Below are 20,600 nucleotides of genomic sequence, written 5' to 3'. Positions count from 1 at the left end.
GGACAGCTAAGAGCCGGCGGAGGAGAAGGACCCGGCGGGAGCTCGGCCGTCCGGGGTGAGGGGGCTCGGCCCGGCTGACGGGGCCCCACTGCAGCCTCGGCCCGCCCGCCTGCTGCCTCCCTCCGTCTCTTCCTCCCTCCCTCCCTCCCTCCCCAGCCGGGCTCTCCCCTTAGGCCCGGTTGTCGCAGTGGGGGCCGCACGGCGGATGGGCCCCGCGCCGGGCTGAGGATGTCTGGAAGCTCCTCGGGAAGGCAGGCGGCGTCGGCGGAGGTAGGCCGCGGAGGGGGAGATAGGGGCTGGGTGTGAGGGGTTCCCGGGGCCCACAGTTGCCCTGAGGAAGCTTTTTTCAGCTTCCGGGAAGAGGCCGGCGGCTCCGATTAGCAATATTTTTAGGCTCGGTAATTAGTCCTTGGTCGCTGTGTTGGCAGTTCCTTTTCAGTTGCGGTTTTTTCTATGTGTAAGATGTTTATTTTCGTACTTGCTAGTGCAATGTGTAAAAAGGAAACCTCCTCACACGGTGCTATCCGGTGCCCTGGTAAATATGCAAATTCAACTAAAAATAGTTTTTGTGAGAGTAATGTTAAAAGTAAACCGTGCAGAGACAAATCCCCTTTCCCAGTTGCGAATGCCTCTGACTCTCAGATAACCTCTTGTCTGGTAATGGTCTGTTGCATTAATTTATGAGACATATAAACTGTGGAGTATTCGTGGAGCTTTTCGGAGATGAGGTATCTATTCTGTTACTCCTGTTTTCGTGGAACTGTGTTTTGGTATGTAGCCCGTTATGGTTCCTATGCTAAAAGGTTATTGTGCAGCTGTTAGCAGGTTTTGGGGTCCTGTCCTGCCTTCCCCGTCTGTCCACTGACGGCAGCTGCTGGGGAAAGAAGCTCTTTCCCTGATGCCCTTTGCGGGCTAGGTGCTAGCTAAGTCTAAGTTTGTACACCTGTCCTAGCAGGGTATTTCTCAAATCCAAAATTAAATATTGACGCTATTACTAGTTTCGTTCTGTGTCACAGTCAGACAGACTTCTGGTACATGTGACAGTCTGATTCTGCATCAGTCCAAGCTTCCTCATGCAGCAAACAAATAATACCCGTTTACTGTGCTGCCTAAATAGTTTTTCTCCGTTGCTTAGTTCTAATTTTTAAACACAAAAGGCTGCATTGTAAATGTTAAAAAAGTAAAAAAAAAAAGCCACATGCTGAAAACCATGTAGAGGCAACATGAACATGACCTTAATGCCAAAATGCTATAAATAAGCTTATGCTATTTTTTCATTCTTATCTCTCTTTTAATTTTACTTTTTTAGTTTGAATGTGTGTTTGTAGAATCTTTAACTTGTTCTGATTTGCCAATTTGCTGCACAATACTCTGTCACAACATGTGAAGTGTAGCTTTATCTTAATACTGAAGAAGAATGTAATTGATACGTTCAAAAAGCGTAAGTCCCCCTGTTTGTTGCTAACTGGTAGTATGCCTTTCAATGCTAATGAAGTTCTTTACATCTATGAGATATTCTTATATACACTTGATAAAAATCTCCAATTTTCTAAAGATAACTGTACCCAATTAAGGGGAGGAGAGTGCTACACTAATAGCAAAACATTTGTGTTTTACCAGGCAACAGATTGGTTGGCACGTTCATTTGATGACTTCTTTGGAAACACAAATATTTCTTCTAGTGCAGTTCCTGTGAAGTCACTAGAAGGCAACTCTGGAAGAAACCGGAGCAAAAAGAAGAAAGAACTGTCTTCTGTGCCAGACAGTAGCAAAACTAAAGTTCTGCCCAGAAAAAGAGCAAAGTTGTCTTCAGTAGATCTGCCTTGTAACAAGCCCAGACAAAACTGGAGCCAATCTCAAGATGAGCCGTGGGTAGATAGATACAAACCTGAGACTCAGGTGTGAGAGTTATTCTAAGTGCTAATGTAGTAGTAACATTATAGTGTAGCATGTTGTGCTTCTGTTTGTGATCTGGATTGGTCGGGTTCTAAGTATATCCTATTTTATAAGGGCAGTGAAGTACTGGTTCAATTTATTTATGGTCTGTAGTTAAGATTTTAATGAGCTATTTTTTGCGTAGGAAATGCATTTTTTCCTCAGGCTTCCTGAGCAGATAAAGCTACTGATGAGCTGTTGTTTCCTGTCCATCCACTCCTAAACTTTTGAACCTGTTACTGAGTTTCAGCCAGATCTGACAGCTCCAAGTACTAAAGAAAGGAGAGAGAACTGACTTAGTGCACTCATTATGGGAAACAACAGGAATTACCTTGCATGTTTCTGGACAGCAGTTAGCTGGTCTGTTAGTATGTTCAGACTACTTGACTAACTGCAGTTTGCACTCTCTCTTGCTCGCTTGATACATCTTAAGCATGACTTTGCGGGTGGGGGATACTATGGTAGCTTAGGGCTTCGAGGGGAAAGGGCTCAAATCTGTAGTAAACCTGTCTTTGCTGGTTCTGCTCGTGGAACAGCTTTTTCACAGTGTGCTTCAAAAGTGTCAGCACGTGTGTTAGCTGTCTCCTAGCTTGTCGATGTAAGTGAGTGTAGTACCTGTATTTTATATTTAAATATTTGATAGCTCATCCATGGAGAGGAATTGAGTTACAAGGCTAGAAGGTGAGTAAGCTGCATGAGATTTGTGGAAGTTCCACAAATCTATGTAGTATTAGATTCAGTAGAGCCTAAAAAGTGCCAGCGATAGCTATAAAGCATACTGACACAAACAGGCAAGATTGTAATGTTGTTACTTTAGGGATAATAAATAATTCATTCTTTTCCAACAGCAAGCAATGGAAAATTGGCTGTTTGAGGAAACAGGCTGAAATTATTATCCTTGATTGTTGTGCTTACTTCTACATAGCATAAACATATGTAACTGGAATATACATGTGCATGTCTGTTAAAGTTATAGTCAGCATGTATTCTGTTCTTGAATCTTGTCATCACAGTCTTAGAAACCAAGAGGTGCATATATGCATTTCACGTATTTTAACTTTGTTTTAGAATGACCTTGCTGTGCAAAAGAAGAAAATTGAAGAAGTTGAAACCTGGTTAAAAATGCACATATTTCAGAGGCAGCCAAAGCAGGTAATCTTGCTAAAATTAGCAGCTAGAGATATAGAACCATACAAATGAGCTGGATTCAATTTTATTTTAACTTCAAGGAAAAACCTGAACTTAAAAGTAGGGATTATATATCTATTGCATTATACGAAACCTGTTAAGAACATGGATTAGAGCTTGTACATTTGTTTAGGGCTTATGCTGCTAAGAGGTGGATTCTGGTTTTGCTTAGAAATACCGTTTTCTAGCATCCAGTCAGTTCATACGTCTTCAGTGTGTGCTTATAACTGCATTTTATCTCCCACAGGTTAATTTTAAGTATCTTAGCAAATTTCCAGTTGCACTGACTTGACGTAATAGGATGTTTTTAACCTCTTGATTGCTAAGAGGCATTCTTATGCATAATTTATCAGTCTTGGCTAGTGTTTTTTAGAGCCGGTTCTCCAGTTCAGTATGTATTATGTTGTTAGTATACATGGTGTGCAGTTGACTGAACAGATACATTAAAAACTGAGAGCAAGGCTTTCAGAGTTCTGGTCTAGCTCTTTTTATTTGAATACTCAACAGGTAAATTAATAACACAAAATATTTAAGTCAGTTTTTATTGGGAAAAGAGAATCATTACCAGAGAAACTATAGAACTTCAACCAATATTCATCTTCAGCCAACTTTCAGTCTTTATTTATCATGTTTGGAATTTTTCTTTTTTTTTTTTTTTTTCTTTTTTTCCTTGTGGCAGAGTGGCTCTGTTTTACTGCTGACTGGTCCTCCTGGTTGTGGAAAGACTGCAACTATACAAGTATTAGCAAAAGATCTTGGCGTTCAGGTGCAAGAATGGACCAATCCAATACCTTTAGACTTTACGAAAGAAGACTTAAGAAATATGCTTGGCCATGGTAAGTATTTTGATTTTTTTCTTTTCTTTTTTTCTTCCAGTTACTTTTGTGATTTTTGTATTCTGTATTTTTTTTATTCTATTTATTTGTTTTATTTTATTCTCTGTCACATATGAAGTCAGACCCACATCCATGTAAGTCAGATCCTTAGTGTTTAATAAGAATCTTTTGCTTTTATCTGAAAAGGGATTTAGTTTTTTTACAGTGTTTAGTCCAAGATAATTTGCAATTGAAATCAGTATAGAGAGCTATGCAATAGCCTGGATGTCATTTGAGCCAATTCAATAAAAATAGGTGAGCGTGTCTTGGTCTGGGTCCTCAATTGAATTCTACCTTTTAAAAATTCCCTTGTATTTGCAATGTGTTTGCCAAACGGCTTGACTGCTGGTGTTGAATGGCTACTGTCAGAAAATAGCATGGGTGGGTATCAGTTCTGGCTATTTATATTCTATGTGGTATAATATAGACTACGTATTTTTAATTAGTTTTCTTTTTCAGACTCAAATTTTCATACGTTTCCGAGTCAGGCTCAAGCAGCTCTCTTTCAAGATTTTCTATTAAGAGCAAATAAGTATAACAAACTTCAGATGCTTGGGGAGTCCTCAGAAAATGATAAAAAGCTTATTCTTATTGAAGTAAGTGAAAACTTGTGAAATCTTGTTGTGAAAGCAATGCCTTTTATTGTAATATGGACATGCTAACTAGCTTCAGCTGTTGGACTGGTATTGCCAAAAGTTAGTCTGCTGTACTGCAGATGCGTTCTTTATTGCTTTTTTAGTCTCTACAGCAGGCTAGAACCAGGTTCTACCTGTAGTTAAACTATGTAAGCTGATAATCAGGCAGAAATTGGAGACTAGTTTATGTACAGAAATAAGTAATAGAGTATCAAAAAGTAGATCAAAACAATATTGAAAAGTCATACCCATGTTTCTGTATGATTAGCTTTTTAGAAATATACATGTGTATAAACAGGAAGAGGGGAAAAAACCCCCACTCTTCTTGTTACTTAAGGATGCACCAGAGTGTAGGAGATAAATTAATACAATCAGAAAGCATTTGAAATTTAGCATTCCCTGGTCTTATGCGGGGGGAGGGGAGTGTGTGGTATTTAGAGCAGAGATGTGAACTCTGAGATTTTGTGAGCTGTAACGGGAGGTAGAGGAGAAGACTTTATTTTTACTTACTCAGGAGTGTGTTTCAATACCATTTTCTGAGCTTTCCATTTTTTCTGACAGAGGAATTTTGTAAGTTATGATAGTCAAGTTGTCTGTAAACTTTCAAGAAAAAGAATAGATGAGATAAAAATTCTAGCTGAGTAATGTGATGAACTGTAGAATTTATGAAGCATAGTTTTCTGTGACTTCTCTTCATGAAGTCACTTCCTTGTGTAGGTCCTCTCATATCTCAAATAGTATATCCTGCCCTCTTCCTCAGTGGAGCTGCTACCTTGAGTGTTTATCCTCTGAGTAAAACCCGTTCTAGTAGGCAATGTAATCACCCAAGGCTGTTTCTTGGGAAACAAGGACAGAAATAAAATGTTTCTTTTTAGATAATTTTTTTCCATAATAAAAGAAAAAAATACTGTGCTTTGGGGTTTTTTCTTCATTTGTTTTCCCCTGGTTATCTTCACTATTAGCAGCATTCAAATTTAGTTGAAAGCAAGCTAACTAGGAAGAAGAAATGTGTAGCAACGTAGTGTGCCATAACAGTCAGTCTGTGGGAGAGAGTATATACATCTGAATGCAATGACAGCATTTCATTTGTTTTGAACAGGACATACCTAACCAATTCTATCGAGACCCTAGCAGTCTACATGAAATTCTCAGGTCAGTTGCAAATAAGTTTTTAATGATTAGCTTTAGCCACTTGCAGTAAACTGGAATTTGATTCTTGTTATACTTGCTTATTTTTCAATTTAGGAGATTTGTTTGTACAAGTAGATGTCCCCTTATATTTATAATCTCGGATAACTTCAGTGGAGACAGCAACCAGAGGTTACTATTCCCAATGGAAATTCTAGAGGAGTTGTGTATATCCAATATTAGGTAAGATCTTTTGTCTCAGTAAAACTTGATTGAAATAAATGAGAAGTCAGAAACTAATTAATTTTTTTTTTAAATGAAATTTAACAGTTTCAAGCCTGTTGCACCAACAAATATGATGAAAGTTCTTAATCGAATAGCTGCAACAGAAGCTAGTATGGTAAGTTGTCAAAACTGATAACTTCTGTGCAGTGCCAAGATGAAAAGATTTCAGACTTTTACATCTGAAATATGTTATTTGTATTTGTTACTGTATTTGTTTGATCTTTGATAGCAGACCCCCACACCCCCCAAAAAAAACCACCAATCCCCCCCCAACACAAAAAAAAAGGAACCAACTGGAAAGGTGTCTTGTTTTTAAGATTAGTTCCACGTGATCCTTGTTGTAAATCTTCAAAGTTACTTCTGAAAATTCTTCTGCCTGTTACAGAAACTATATATATGAAACAAATAATAGGAATAGATGTAATTTTCATTGTATCCCGCAAGGCCAGAAGAGCTAACGAACCTAAATCCTATGTTATTCCTGAACTGTTTTGATTACAACCAAGTCTAATATTGAGTGACACCTTGCAAAGAATTATGTGCATTATTCTCTTTAATATTGCTATATAAAACATGGCAATATGCTTAAATGGATTAAATGTTTTAAAGTTAGCAGTATTACATGGTTTGAGCACATGGTGGGTGCTCATGAGGTCTGTTTATGGTGTGTATCAGAGGTGGGTCCTCACAGCCAGAATAGTGTTCAAGTACTCCTTTTCCTACTTTTTCTTATTACTTTGAATGTTGCTTTTCCTTGTAGAACAGAGAAAAGAATTATGCTCTTGATAGAACTTCTTTGGAGTTGCTTTGCAGAGGTTGTTCAGGTGATATAAGAAGTGCAATAAACAGTCTTCAGTTTTATTCCATGAAAGGTAAATACCTATGATTTTGGTAAGTGAATGACATTTTGACCATTTCTGCTGTAAAGGTATTCTGTTCACTGTGCAGCACAGCTAGGTGAGCTGTGTAAAACATTTTTGACATGCTGCTCTGGAGCAAGAATAAAAGACACAAAGTTTGTCTTTGGGTTTTTTTTTTTTTTGTTGTGGTGTTTTTTCTAAGCAGAAAATGTTCCATCTCATGACTGTTACCTGTAGTCTTAAAACTGAGTAATATCTGCTACTTATGTGTTGATGTAATTTAATGAAATGTACTCTTTTCTTCTTGATATCTTTGCTATTGGTATGTGTTCACTGATCAAAGCTTTTATGATGCAACCTTAATTTGAAAGGGATATTTTCATTGCTTGCTTTTTCTCCATGTCCTTATCTCCGCCCTTAAAGCATTTCTGAAATAGCCCGTTGACTTTGTATGCAGCATTTCTGTAATGATTGATTTTGTTTTGGAGTTCCTACAGCTGTTGGTAAATTGAAAAGCTGTGAAGTGGCATGACCTACTGTGAAGCTATTGAGTGTATTATAGAATAACTTTGAAGTTCAGTGTTTTAGTAGTCTTCAAAGTACTTGGTTGGATAATGCTCAAATCAGACTTAGTTTGGATTATTTTAAATGTTCCAACAACAAAAGAAAACAGGAGACTTACTGTCATGTCTCTTATAAGCCTTGGAAGTCAATAACTGTTAAGAAACCAACGTATGCAAGTTACATAATCTATGATTTCTAAAAGCCAGTACTCTGGCACGTGTAGTTCATTCTAAGAACTGTTAGATGGTGCCAGCATTTATATTTAACCTAGAAATAAAGTAGTGAATTGAACAGTTGTCTTCTGCAGTATGTTGTAAAGCTAGCAATGATCTTGTTGCTTTTACTCATTTTCTGTCCCATCCACCTTGCAAATAGAAAATGTGCTCATGGAATACAGGATTAAATGTAGTTTCAAGTCCTTGTGGTAGGAGGGAGTGTTCTAGTTTGAGTTTTAAAGTGTATTGAAATTAGCTTAGCTGTGTTGGTTAAATTACATGAGGGAGAGAGTCAAGTTTCTAGGTTTAATTAGCAAATGTGGAAACTAAATTCTTCTGATGTTGTCTTCTAGTATGCTAAGGTCGTATTGTTCTGTGTTAATGACAAAAATATAAAATTCCTCTCAGTAAACCCATTGTGATGATAATGCCATTGAGTTAATAAATGGTAGGTTGGTGATAGCTGAGAATAGTTTGCAGTAGCTCACTGCTGGATGTTAAGTAGCTTCTACATACTGTAGAAAATCTAAATGCTCTTAAAATGACCAGTTTGTGTAATTTTTAATAAATTACCTTGGAAATGTAAAAACATGAGAGTTATAAAGGGAACTTGGGAGAAAACAAAGGCATATGGCTTGACAGCTTCTGTACGTGACATCTCAGAATCGTGTACTCAAGTCATACTACACTGAACATCCTCCTCTCACATTTTGTGTAACAGATTGAGAAGAGCTGCCTTTGTGTGCGGTTGAAATACCTGAACAACTAAAAAATTTCTGTTAGATAAATGATTGGCAGCCAGTGATATTTTGTAAATTTTGGAGACCCCTCACCTCCTTGTTGATCTTCTGAGAACACAGTATTAGTTTTTACATGTATATAATTTATTTCTTCACTTGTGTATACGTGTAAACACAAGCGATAATTCACTTTATAGTAGTATTAATGGGTAAAATGGATCCATGGTAATCGTGGGAGAAAAGAAACACAAATACTTAAAGGATAAATTCTCTTAGCTTGATAAGGAACATTCACCCGCCACTAAATCATATTGTGAACATTTTTGAATTTTAAATTAGAGTAGAAGAAGGGTTTTATTCCTTGGAGCTCAAAACATTGTGGAAATTGGCTGTTGGAAGAATCACCTAAATGAAAGATTTTCTTTGCCACCTTATATTTCAGTGAGTGTATTATACAGATAATGCAAATAGAAGAGAAATTGATAAGTGAACAGAACGTAACAAATATAATTTACATATATTTGCACTTGTACTTTATAAAGAATAAATTTTTAAGAAAGGCAAGTTGGGGATGCATCAGAACTAGAATGAATAAACAAGAATGCTAGCTTTTTTTAAAGACACATTTATTATTCTAAAAAGTATTTGGCACCTTAGCTGTGGCTTAAGGGACAGAAGTGGAATGAAGCATGCTAGTTTAGCTGACTGGGTTGTCTTCCTAAGAAATGAGTTTTCTCTTACTGCCCCTATTTATATAACCTTTTCTGTTGTTTTTTTTTTTAATTTCTTTTTTTAGAATATTAGCAGTGGCAATATAATAGAAAACTTTTTTGGATTCATGTACTTTATCCTGATCCTATTTTTGCTTTTATTGATAGACTGCTCATTGGAGAAAGAGTTTTGGTCAAGGAAGAAAAGGAGCTCTGCACCAAAATGTGAAGCAGCAGCAGTATCTAAAGTAAGAAAGAAAAGTAAATCTGATACTTCAGAAGACCAGGAGATACAAGCTATTGGTGGCAAAGATGCTTCCATCTTTCTTTTCCATGCTCTGGGGAAAATAATTTACTGCAAAAGTAAGAAAACTTTGACTCATTCTTCCTTTTAATGGGCAAAGCATGTCAGCTGCCAATAGCTAGATTTACTAAAGTAAGGCTTAGTGTGAGCTCTAATTTCATAGAATCATAGAATCGTTAAGGTTGGAAAAGACCCTTAAGATCATCGAGTCCAATGTTAACCTATCACTGCCAAGTCCATCACTATACCATGTCTTCGAGCACCGTATCTATCCATTCTTTAAATACCTTCAGGGATGGAGACTCAACCACTTCCCTGGGCAGCCTGTTCCAATGCCTGACTACCCTTTCGGTGAAGAAGTTTCTCCTAATATCTAACCTAAACCACCCCTGGCGCAGCTTGAGGCCGTTTACTCTCATCCTATCTTGTCCTAATTTGCAGGTTTGGTCATTAATGACAGTATAAAAACAGTAATAAAAGTTTGTGGTAACTGAGATTGCAGCTGTCTGTATCTATTAGGTAAATAAATGTTTCATTAAGATGTACTACATTTATGTAATAAAATTATATAACTCTAGTTGCATTTGGTCCATGTGCTTCATGCATACAAAGCTAGATAGATAGTCACCACATTTGTCGCTTTTTACAGAAGCAAATTTTGCTTTTGTGCAGAATTATACATTGTTGTGCGCTTATGTTCTATACTCGTCTGTATTCCTAAAGGTTACAGAACAGCCTCATTGCTTCTGTCTCCCTTATTTGTATATATGGGTTTGACTCCTGGTGTCTTTTCCTCCCTACTGTTTATCTCAACTCTTTGTTTCCCTTTAACAGACATATGTGCTCTCTCCTTTCTGACCTGAAAACCTCGTCCACTTCTCTGTCATACCCTGTCTCCCTTTCCACCTTACTACTACCGAAAGTTCTACTTTTTATATGCTCAGGTTCTGTAAATTTACAGAACCTATCTCCTCCCTCTGTGTGGTTACAGTACTGTTTTTTTAACATTTAAGAACTATATTTCATAAGCATTTTATACTTACTAAACTAGTACTATCTGCACTCAGCTAAATCAGGATCCATAATGCCATTGGCTGTCCACATTTCAGGAATAAATTCACAATATCAGTTCCAAAATCAACTGAGAAATAGTGAGATGAGGGAATATGAAAATAACTTGATGAAATTTGTTATATGAAGTGTAATGTAACTAATTACGTGTTGTTGACTATGTAATATTGACTATATAATTAAGCACTTACGCCTGCATCAAGAGCTTTCTGGGAACTGAAAATGGTGTAATCTAGTTGCTGGTAGAGATGACAGTTGCTAAAAATTATGCTCAATATATGTGAAAACTACTATTCATGCAGTTACACATCTCTGTTCTTGCTCCTATCTAATTTTTATTCTAATTTTGAATATATAATCTGAAATGTGTGTCATCTTCTGGCTTTTTTGATTATGTGCAGAAATGTAATAACATTTCTGATACTAAAACTAAAGATTGCAAAATCCTTTGTAGGAGAACCAGTGTCAGAATCAGAATTTCCTCAGCTGCCTGCGCACTTATCAGAATACCATCGAGACACCTTGCTTATTCAGCCTGAGGTACATCTGCAATAACTACTTGATTCCAGTTTGGTTTGAAAAAAAACCAAAACAAACTCTAAGAGATTGATGCAAATTCTCAAGCACAGTGGTTTTGTCACCGATCTTAATATATGTGTACTCAATCTGTCTAAGTTACAGAATAATTAATCTGGAAGGGACCTCTGGAGGCTAACTTTGAAGGTACCTTAGGTTCCCAGGGTCTTGATCTGTGGAGTTTTGAGTATCTCCAGGAACAGAGATTCTCTCACCTCACTGACGGACTTGTAGTGGAAGGTGGACTTTCCCTTGCTGCAGCCTTTGATTGTTACTTCTCATCCTTTCACTGTGCATTGCCAAGAGGAGTCTGAATTCACCCTGCCGTGACCACCCATTAAGAGAGTTCAAGACAGCAATGGCTTCTGCCCCTCCATCCCCACCATTAGCCTTCTCAGGGAGCAAACCAACCTCCCTTCTGTACATAAGCATCACTTCGTAGATCATGTGTGCCAGCTCCCTAACCATCTAAATGTATCATAACTTTTATAGGATGCTTTTCCTTATACACTGTGTAAAACTTGAACTTTTTTTTTTTTTTTCCCTAATAGGATATTGTGGAAAAATCACATATGTCTGGAAGCATGTTTAATTTATACCTTCACCAGAACTATGTAGACTTTTTTTCTGATATAGATGATGTAGTGAGAGCCAGTGAATATTTGAGCACTGCTGATGTCCTTTGTAGTGCTTGGAGTGTAAGTGTCATCTTTTTATACACACATACTTTTTAATACTCTGACATCGAGCTTCTAAATTTTTCTCTAAGAAAGCAATTTTCCTACAGGTCAATAAGAATTAAGCTATATCACTTCAAACGTACAGTGTAGCTGACAGTGAATTGTTAATGAATGCTACAGTACACCAACTACAGAAGAGATGCAGGTCCAACTTTTTGTCCAGCTTCTGTCAGTATTTTATTATAGTGCATTATAGTGTTTGTAAAATACTCTACAAAGTAGTTTTAAGTGGAACATATTAATGCTAAAAATGTGTTGGAGTCTATGCCTTTTCCCTTCAGTAATTGACCTAGCTTTTTCATTCAGTTGCTTTGAGTCAAAGTTTCACAGTAATCTAACTGCATTCTGGGCACGTCATGTCACTGCAATTACAGAGTGTGTTTTAGTTCAAATGAAATGCACTGTACCGAGACCTTGGGGCTCACATAATGCCTGATTTCTCTCTTAGACACGGTTTGTGATGGAAGAATACAGTGCATCTGTGGCTACTCGAGGGGTGATACATTCAAATACGTCCAGAGCCTTTGCTCACCACCAAGGAGGGATGGGGTTCCGGCCTTTACATAAACCCCAGTGGTTCTTTATCAATAAAAAGGTAAATGCTTGGGTTTTTTTTTTTTTTTGTAATTATTCTTTTTTTTGCTAAGATATGACAGTTGAATAGTATAGATGAGATTTGCTCACAGTGCTAAACTTGTCAAATATCCTATTTTGATATAACCTACTTCTAAAAAGCACTTGCTTGAAGAGTTACATTTGTTTTATTCCTTTAATGGAAAAATAAATTGGAGACCTCTGACAAAGTCTCATTCCTGTATCTAAGTTGGCATACTGCTGGGAGTCTTAATCGTAAGTCAATAGAGACGCAATTAGTGTTGAAATACTATAAAGTATTCCTAAAAGTAAGTATAAGTTTTTGTGCAGTTCAAATCACATTAAACTGTTGTGTAAGTTTAACAAATTACTGCTGCTACATTTTATGTATATCTGAAATAGCTTGTTCATGAGATACCAAAGATACCAATTTTTTACATTTTAACTAATACTTATCTTGCTGTATCTGGCAAAAAATATTGGCCTGGATGGGTGGGGAATTCTATAATCAAGGGATAAATATTTTCTGGAAATTTTAATGCTAAGCAAAAGGCAAAAATGAAGGAATTTACCATTTTTATGATCTGTATATGTTAACTCTAACTGCTTATCTTTTTTTCTGGTCTCATTTTTCAGTAGCTTGTGTGTAGTGATCCAGCAGGCAAGAAGAAAGTCTGTCTTTTATGGTACAGAACATCTACATTAATAATCATTTACCACTTTTTTTTTACTTGTGTTTCTTTTTCCCCCAACTCCTTCAGTATCAAGAAAACTGCCTTGCTGCAAAATCTCTCTTTTCAAGTTTCTGTTTACCACCCGAGTGTCTTCAGACAGAGCTATTGCCTTATCTTGCTATGTTAGCAAATCCAATGAGAAACCAAGGTAAGAAGGGTGTAACTCTTGATCTTGGACTCTTTTTTTGTAATTAAAGCATACTGAAAAATTCTGTAGCCCAAAATGCTGATACTATCTGTGCTTTTGCCTCGGAAAAAAAAAAAATACTTATGGTAAATGCATATAGCCGATGTCCAAAAATGTTTGTAGTAACATAGCCAAAATTAAAGGTGTCCTGTTAGGTTTGAAACAACAACAAGAACTTTTTAAAAACTTTTGTAACTGAAAGAATTAAAATAAGTATCTCTCTTGGCAGAAGTGAGGCTTATATGATGCTTTATAAGTGTGTAAGATGGGGTCCTCATGTTGGAGTATTTGAAATCATTTTCCCCTTTTTTTACTGAATGGGTTTCTGGCATCTGTGTACTTTTGAATTTCATCATGTTGCCCTCTCACTCAGTCTCTTAAGGTCCTTGCACAGTTTCTGTCTGTCCGCATCCTTACTAGCTTGTCTAACTGGGTTGCACCAGCAAACTTGCTCATCTTGCCCTTCAGCCCATTTTTTCACAGGGTTATGTTTAAGAATGTATTGGATAGCCCAGGTCCTAGCACAGATCTTTGCAGAACTGTATTGGCAACTTTATTCCATTGCAAGAGTTAAACTATTACCTCATACCCCTCTTCCCATTTCCTACTCATTAATTATTTATCAAACTTTAGTAATTAAGTTGTTCTCTTAGGCTTAGGGCTTCTTTTTAATCTACTAGAGGATTTGGTGAGAAGACATTTGGAAATGTAGTAGGCAATATTAACTAAATCTTCATTGCCTACTGATCCCTTTCCAGTACCATCAACAGACTTAAAAGGCTTTAAAAAGCCTGTCCCAGATAAAGTAAACAAAATCCAAGTTTGCAGTGCCTTAAAAAAATGTGTAACCTGAGATAATACAATAGCAGACAGTTCATGTGGAAAAATGTACTTGGTATGGTACATAATCCAAAAATTATTGTTTAGACAGCTGGGTTGCTTATGCTATGTTAATTACTTCTAATAAAAGGCTTAATGTCTTAACTAAGGCATTGACATCAGGGCGAATTCATTTTGCAGGCTATGGAATAATAACTACATCATAAATACACAATTGATGAATGTCAGGAATTTTTTTTTATGTGTAGGCAATCCTGTAAATATGTTATGGTAATGTGGTAAACAGTTTGGGGAAAAAAAAAACATACACATGTGCAGTGTTTTGGTATCTAAAATGTTGCAAATATATATAGGAATATTGACTAAACATATTAATTATTTATTTTCCAGTATGTTTAATTGTATGTGTGTTATGATCTACTCAGTATGATACTGGTGATTCTTTGTTCTCAGCTCAGATTGCTTTTATCCAAGACGTTGGGAGGCTACCACTGAAAAGACATTTTGGGAGGTAATCTTGACTTCTGTCTTTTCTTAAAGAAATTAAGACTTTCTTTCTTTCTTAATATATTGAGGAAAAGAACCCTGTCATAGAGAAACATCTTCACTGTACATCTACGATGTGACATTTTCCCTCACTTGCAGCATGATAATTTTATATTTTGCCTGTTAAACTTTTTCTAGTTCAAATCTATTTATCATTACAATGTTAGTAGCAACATTTTAACTGTAATTTTGCTTTTTATCCTTGTTTAGCTTTCTTTTCCATTATATCAAAGGTTAGCTCTATCCTAGACGTATCTATGTTTCTCCAGCGCATGATCTGAATAAAATATTTTTTTACAATCAAAAAACATTTATGTGAGAATAAAACTGAATTGATGCAGAGTATAGTGTGCTTTGCCTATTGTTTATCATGACATAAAACATTAATCTGGAAGTTTGATAGAACATTCTGTGTTCACATGCATGTTAGAGGTGTAAGAAAGAAAGTATAATGGGGAATTATTTCTTTTGAAGCAGTTGTATATCTATGGAACTATGAAATATTTTAATGAGTGCTTCCACTGAAATTGAATAGCAGCACTAATTTTTATTTTGTGGACTTTTTGCCTATCAGACTACTTAGAGTAAACCTTTGTTTAGAATGCATTTTTTAAATAAAACTATAACTACAGAAGTTCCTCTGTCTTAGATGTTAAATACTGAAAAAATACTGTTTATTTCAACTGTGAGACTGTAGTGCTCTACCTACAGATTGTGTAGCAGTCATGGGGTGACATGGCATGGCATGGCATATTGTGACTCTAGTGAGCCTTCTGAATCATAGGCATCATTTATGCTAGTAGAGCCTCAGTTACATTTCTATAACTTTGATATCTCTGAAATAAAAAAAAAAAGAGTTTTAATTGTGGTGGTCTTTTTCTAATAAAGGATCGTGATCACAGTTAGCTGGAACGAGACCAACTCTTTCGTCTCTTAACCGAGACACAGTTTGTTAGGGCATTCGACAAAGCATCTCATGTTTATCACTGTGGTATTGCTGTCTGAGTTTAACTATGAAATACTGGCCTGTAAGGTAAAGGCTGTATTACCCAAGAACCACCCTGTTCCCCAACAGTGTTATTAAAAGCCGTTTTGGTTGCTAGTCAGGAAGAAGGGAAAGTGTCCCTAACGGGTGTTTCTTTGCAATCTCCCTAGTCTAAGCCAAAATGTTTGTAACTTTATGAATGAATTGTAGACTTCCTTATGCCATTAATTTTGCCTGCAGCATACCTTTAAATACTGATAAATGTTTGGTATCTGCATTAATAAGTTGGGTGTGTGTCATTTAGAGTTTTATCTGAGGAGTAACTTTGTCCTGAAAACATGGTAATCCTTTTTCATTTGTTCACTATTTTGGAAAGGAAGTATAGAGAAACGTAGATATTTCAGTAAGCATTTGCTTCCTTCAGCATTTTATTTATTCAGCAATTTATTTATTTTGTGTTATTAAGCAGTCCTTAAAATAACTTACGTGCAGCTGTTTCAATGGAAATAAGAATATTTTATTTATTTTCCATTATATTTATTAATGGAATGGGAATGGTACTGTAGTAAGAAAATGGGCATTGAGGAGAGTACATAGTATTTGATCAGCTGGAGTTGGTGTCAGGATGAGGTTTTTTTCAGTAGCTGTGTAAGTTTTTATTATTACCATGTAAAGTGGGAAAAATAATAAAGGAACATTGGTAACATACTGATACAGAGATGCTAGAAAGACTGAGATGTCCAAATAGTAAAAGAAATTATAAAATACAAAAAGATTTCCTTTACACTCCTTTTTTTTTTTTTTTTTTTTTTTTTTTAATTTGCCTGTTTCAAGTTAAATTGCTTCCTGTCCCAAAAGAATTTTGGTTTTGCTTGGAAAGGGTCTAATGTACCTTGGGCTGTTGTCAGTAGCTTAACTGTTAGCAGTTCAACTGAGCATGAGGAAAGCTAAGCAAAACCACTGTCACCATAAGGAGGAAACTTCAAGCAACAACGGGTACTGGGAAAGTGACGGAGCACAAACAGGACTGGGTGTCTTGCTGTTGCTGTGGTTTGAGGCTATGTAGGGAAGTCCTTTCCCCGAGAGGAACTCCTGTGTCTTCTGTAGGCTGTCGTGTAAGCTGTATGGTGTTGAGTTCTGGGCGCAAGTATCTATACCTGGAAGATGTGCGCAGAGCTGTAAAAACGTAATACTGAATGTAGTGATGTAAGCACAGAATGTGTATAGCTTGAATTAACTGTGATCGATGGAGGGTATTACTGCCAGAAAATGTGAAAGCTGTTGAGCATCAGTGAAGGGGGGGTGACTTGTGTGGTACACGGGCAGTCTTTTCTATCGCAGCTTCTGTGTGAGAGAGCAGGAGGTGTGGAATTTTTTTTGTGGTGACTTACTGTTGCGATGATAATTTTACAGATTAAAGCTTGAAACACTTACTGACAAAGATCCTGGGATACCAGACTTATTTGTTAGCTCTGAGGGGGACCGTGCCGATGTGGTTGCTATGGAGACGGCTATACAGATGGAGAAAAACAGAACAAATGAGAATGAATCGGATGGATTCCCTCTCTCTTCTAGCCAGTGCAGTGGAAGTGAACTCCCTTCCAGTCAGCCTCAGCCTGTTGCAGCTCAAGCAATCATGGAGGAAGACGAATTAAAAATAGAGGAATATGATAGTGACTGAGTACAACAAAATATCAACCACCAACTTGCCTGAATAGATTAATATGCTACAAAGGCCTTTGCTAAAGGGAGTATGGTCTGCACAAAAGTACTGCTTTAGCCACTTAGGTGGGCCAGGAGGCCAAGTCTAAACATGCTGTGTCAGCATTGAGACACCTCTCCTCAGCTTCCTCTTAAGTTTGCAGGATCAGACCTGAGCTGAATACCGAATTACAAACTATTCCCTGCTTCTTCTGAGCCATGAAGTAATCTATATTGATAAAAAGAGAATAAGAAATGATGACGGAAATTAGTTTGAAAGACTGTAGATAAGCAGTGTTACTCTTTAAGTTATTTTTATTTTTTACTCATTTTAATTTACTTTGCAATTGTACAGTGTGTTTCCTGAGTAAACATTTGATAAGTTGTTGGCATTTGAAGGTTTTATTAAAATTCATACCTTCAAAAAAATAGCTGTTTAGAAGCTTGGACCTCCTGAAAGAAGAAACTGAAGTGTACGTGTAAAACGTTTGATATCCTGTACTGATGATGTAAATAAAACTCCTACTGTGTTAATACTGTTTTGTACTCTGACACAGATTTTTATGTGTTTGTAAGTTGAACAGATGTTGTACAACGAATTATTTTGCATTCTTTTTTGAAAGACATTTTCGTAACTTATAGAGGGGAAAATATAACAATCGAGCATAAGTCCTCATCCTTTGTATTCTGTAGGAAGTTAATGGTGTAGTGTGCAGTTTTTCTCCTTAAATTGCAGTTGTGCTGGGGGAAAGAATAATCCTGTGTTTGGTAACTCAGACGTGGGAAGTGCATTGTGGCTGTCTGAACAGACTGTTTAATACTTCGGTGTTTCTCTTTAACTGGGATTGGTCCATGCAAATCAATGTAACACGTTGCTGTGGTTAGTGGTACCATAGGAATAAGAAAAAAACCCCAAACACACGACTTCAAATGTGTAATGTATGTTTGCATTTCTGTATTGCTTACATCCAAAGTTGAGCAGAAGAAAATACGTGTTTATACACCATAACCTCAGAATCAATGCTGCTATTAAAAAGTCCAGATTTGTCTTCTCTCAAGGGACAGGTGTAGTTTTTACATCTATAACTATTGTTTGATTTTGAAGAGGGAAATTTCTCCATTAATTCTTAAATTCTGTTACAGCTGTACTTACTAGAGCAAAGTCAAAATGGTTTTGTCTGTTGATGCCCCTTAACACCTTTCCCCCTTTCCAGGGTGCTTTGGAGGGGGTGACCCCTGCCCAGCTTAGGTGGTTGCTCACTTCCCTCGGGCCTCCTGCAGTTGCGTAGCACTGAAACGCCGCCTGACCCCTCCTGTGCTCCCCGTGCGGGGGGACATCTAGTGCAAATGACAGCAAGGCATGAAATACTGATTTTTACTTTGCAAGCAAAACTCCAAGCTGCTTCTTCATATCTTTTCAGCTTTTCCTACAGTAGTATCACATAATAATAGTAGTAACAGAATTACTTTCGCATCCCCTACTTTGCGTTACTGTTGGCCTTGCCCTTACTAGGGCAGTATTCAATACTCACCTGGTTAATTATAATAGTAGAGACTTATCACTATCAACTACTGTGTTCATAGTAATTTGTGTAAAACCTCTTTCACATGAAAGCACCACACAAAAAAATGCATTATTCTCTTTAATAATCTCTTGTGCTCTAATGTGTGTGCTCTTGCCTCTGAATTTCAGTGGCGTGCAAAATGTGTGATGAGGATGGAAGCCCCAAATTATTGAAGGGTGAGTGAGCACCCAATTAAAGCTGATGCCAAATTAGCATTAAATCAATCCCCAGGTAAGCCAAAGGGAAGTGCTGACAGCTGTTAAGCTTGTGTAGCCGCAAGCAGGCACAAGAATGGGTGTCAGTGCTACAGCCCACCCTCCTACCCATGCCTAGGGAGTGGAAGAGCCCACTTCAGCTCCCTCAGCAATGTTATCCCAATTACAAGGCAGAAGAAAGAAGAGAACTGCCCTTCAAACAGGAGTGATGGGAGTCATTTAGGAGCATTCCAAGAAGGAAAGATGTGTGTTTTTTTGTTGCGGTCAAAGAATTTCAATAGCTATGACAGCCTTTGGGAAACCCCCGTGGCTCATGCTTGAACCCATCCAACACACCCTCTCTTAAGTGTAGTTGTAATTCAAGGTGTGTTCCGCGCAGACAATACAACGGTAACGTGTGAGGCAGACAGAGTAAGCACAGTGCTGGATGCACCTGCCTACTGCCTATGCCAAAATCAGCCCTTGCCCAGCTGGGAAGACACATCTTTGGTTGTCATGGCCTACTCAGGCTTCCCCTCCTCTGAGGAACAGTTATTCAGAAGAACATTTTCCACCTTATCTAACAGCAAAGTGCTCCAGAGATGAACTGAAAAATTCTGCAAAGTGTGGGCCTGAATAGGAAAGCTTGCTCTTGGCAGCAAATGCCACTGTTTCACGTCATGGGGCATTCAAGAGGAATCACCTCTTGGTCTTGATCCAGTTTACCATGAGCAGCTCTCTTCTCCCCCCACCGCCACCTGCCAACAAAACCAGTTACTAACACCAATTGCCCAACATCCTCACCTTTGTGCAGTCCCCATTTCAAATGGATGCCAGAGGGGAGCCAGCCTGGTGAGACGCGCTCCTCCAGCTGCAGAAGTACGTGTTTTGTATGTTTTGTGTTAGCCTTCAGGTTGCATGATAGCATCTCACAGGGCGGTAGTTCTCTCACTAGAATGCAGTGAATTGGAGTTGGATCCAATGTGCATTTACACAGAAGAGGTCTTGGACATAAACATGCACATTGTCTCCCTTCCTAGGCAAATATACAGGGAACTTCCTGCCCGTGTATTAGAAAAAGAGCTCGTGGAACCACTGGTAGTATCAGATACTAGAAAAATGGCTACAAACTACAACAAAAAAAAAAAAATCCTAGTACTTTGGCAAAGTTTTCAAGAGTTGTTATCAGAAGTTACCAGATAGGAAGAATTGATTCTGTTCTGTCTTCTAGTACCTCCTTTGGGGATATTGCAATTAAAATCATGCCAATTAGGCAAATCACTCCACTTGGGTTTTTTGTTGACATTTTAGCCCCTTCTCCTCTTTTGTGTCTGGAGCGAGGACCTACTGTGAATATGGGTGTGCAGAGCATCTGACATGATGAGATCTAGGACGCAGCTTTGACCTCTGTGTCCTGGCAGCAGCTAC

At 37.6% G+C, this 20,600-nt stretch overlaps 1 protein-coding gene across 5 annotated transcripts; it reads left to right on the top strand.

The window, feature by feature from the left end:
• Positions 1-10: 10 nt before the first annotated feature.
• Positions 11-17,805, top strand: RAD17 (RAD17 checkpoint clamp loader component). 5 transcript variants are annotated; one of them, XM_087761387.1, is made up of 16 exons: positions 13-270; positions 1,621-1,899; positions 3,004-3,087; positions 3,803-3,959; positions 4,458-4,594; positions 5,733-5,785; positions 5,879-6,004; positions 6,092-6,161; positions 6,807-6,918; positions 9,304-9,498; positions 10,965-11,050; positions 11,638-11,784; positions 12,275-12,421; positions 13,182-13,302; positions 14,635-14,692; positions 17,126-17,805. In XM_087761387.1, exons 1-16 carry the CDS (start codon positions 229-231, stop codon positions 17,391-17,393), a joined length of 2,082 nt encoding a protein of 693 aa, XP_087617513.1. In that variant the 5' UTR covers positions 13-228; the 3' UTR covers positions 17,394-17,805. The 5 variants fall into 5 exon arrangements, with proteins under 5 accessions (XP_087617514.1, XP_087617516.1, XP_087617515.1 ...); XM_087761388.1 differs by lacking the exon at positions 11,638-11,784 and having other exon boundaries at positions 11-270; XM_087761390.1 differs by lacking the exon at positions 17,126-17,805 and having other exon boundaries at positions 11-270; positions 14,572-14,692.
• The last annotated feature ends 2,795 nt before the right edge of the window (positions 17,806-20,600 follow it).

This window comes from Nipponia nippon, unplaced genomic scaffold (assembly GCF_047370975.1).
Source record: "Nipponia nippon isolate SJK-2023a ecotype South Korea unplaced genomic scaffold, ASM4737097v1 scaffold_24, whole genome shotgun sequence".
In the NCBI taxonomy this organism is placed as follows: domain Eukaryota; kingdom Metazoa; phylum Chordata; class Aves; order Pelecaniformes; family Threskiornithidae; genus Nipponia; species Nipponia nippon.
Note: the sequence above shows the minus strand (reverse complement) of the source record. Positions and strands in the feature narration are given on the sequence as shown.

Excerpts from the sequence above, each read along its gene's own strand:
- RAD17 (XM_087761387.1), top strand. The coding sequence starts at position 229 with ATGTCTGGAAGCTCCTCGGGAAGGCAGGCGGCGTCGGCGGAG. Across the intron at positions 3,088-3,802 it reads TTCAGAGGCAGCCAAAGCAG|AGTGGCTCTGTTTTACTGCT; the intron begins GTAATCTTGCTA and ends TCCTTGTGGCAG. Across the intron at positions 11,051-11,637 it reads CCTTGCTTATTCAGCCTGAG|GATATTGTGGAAAAATCACA; the intron begins GTACATCTGCAA and ends TTTCCCTAATAG.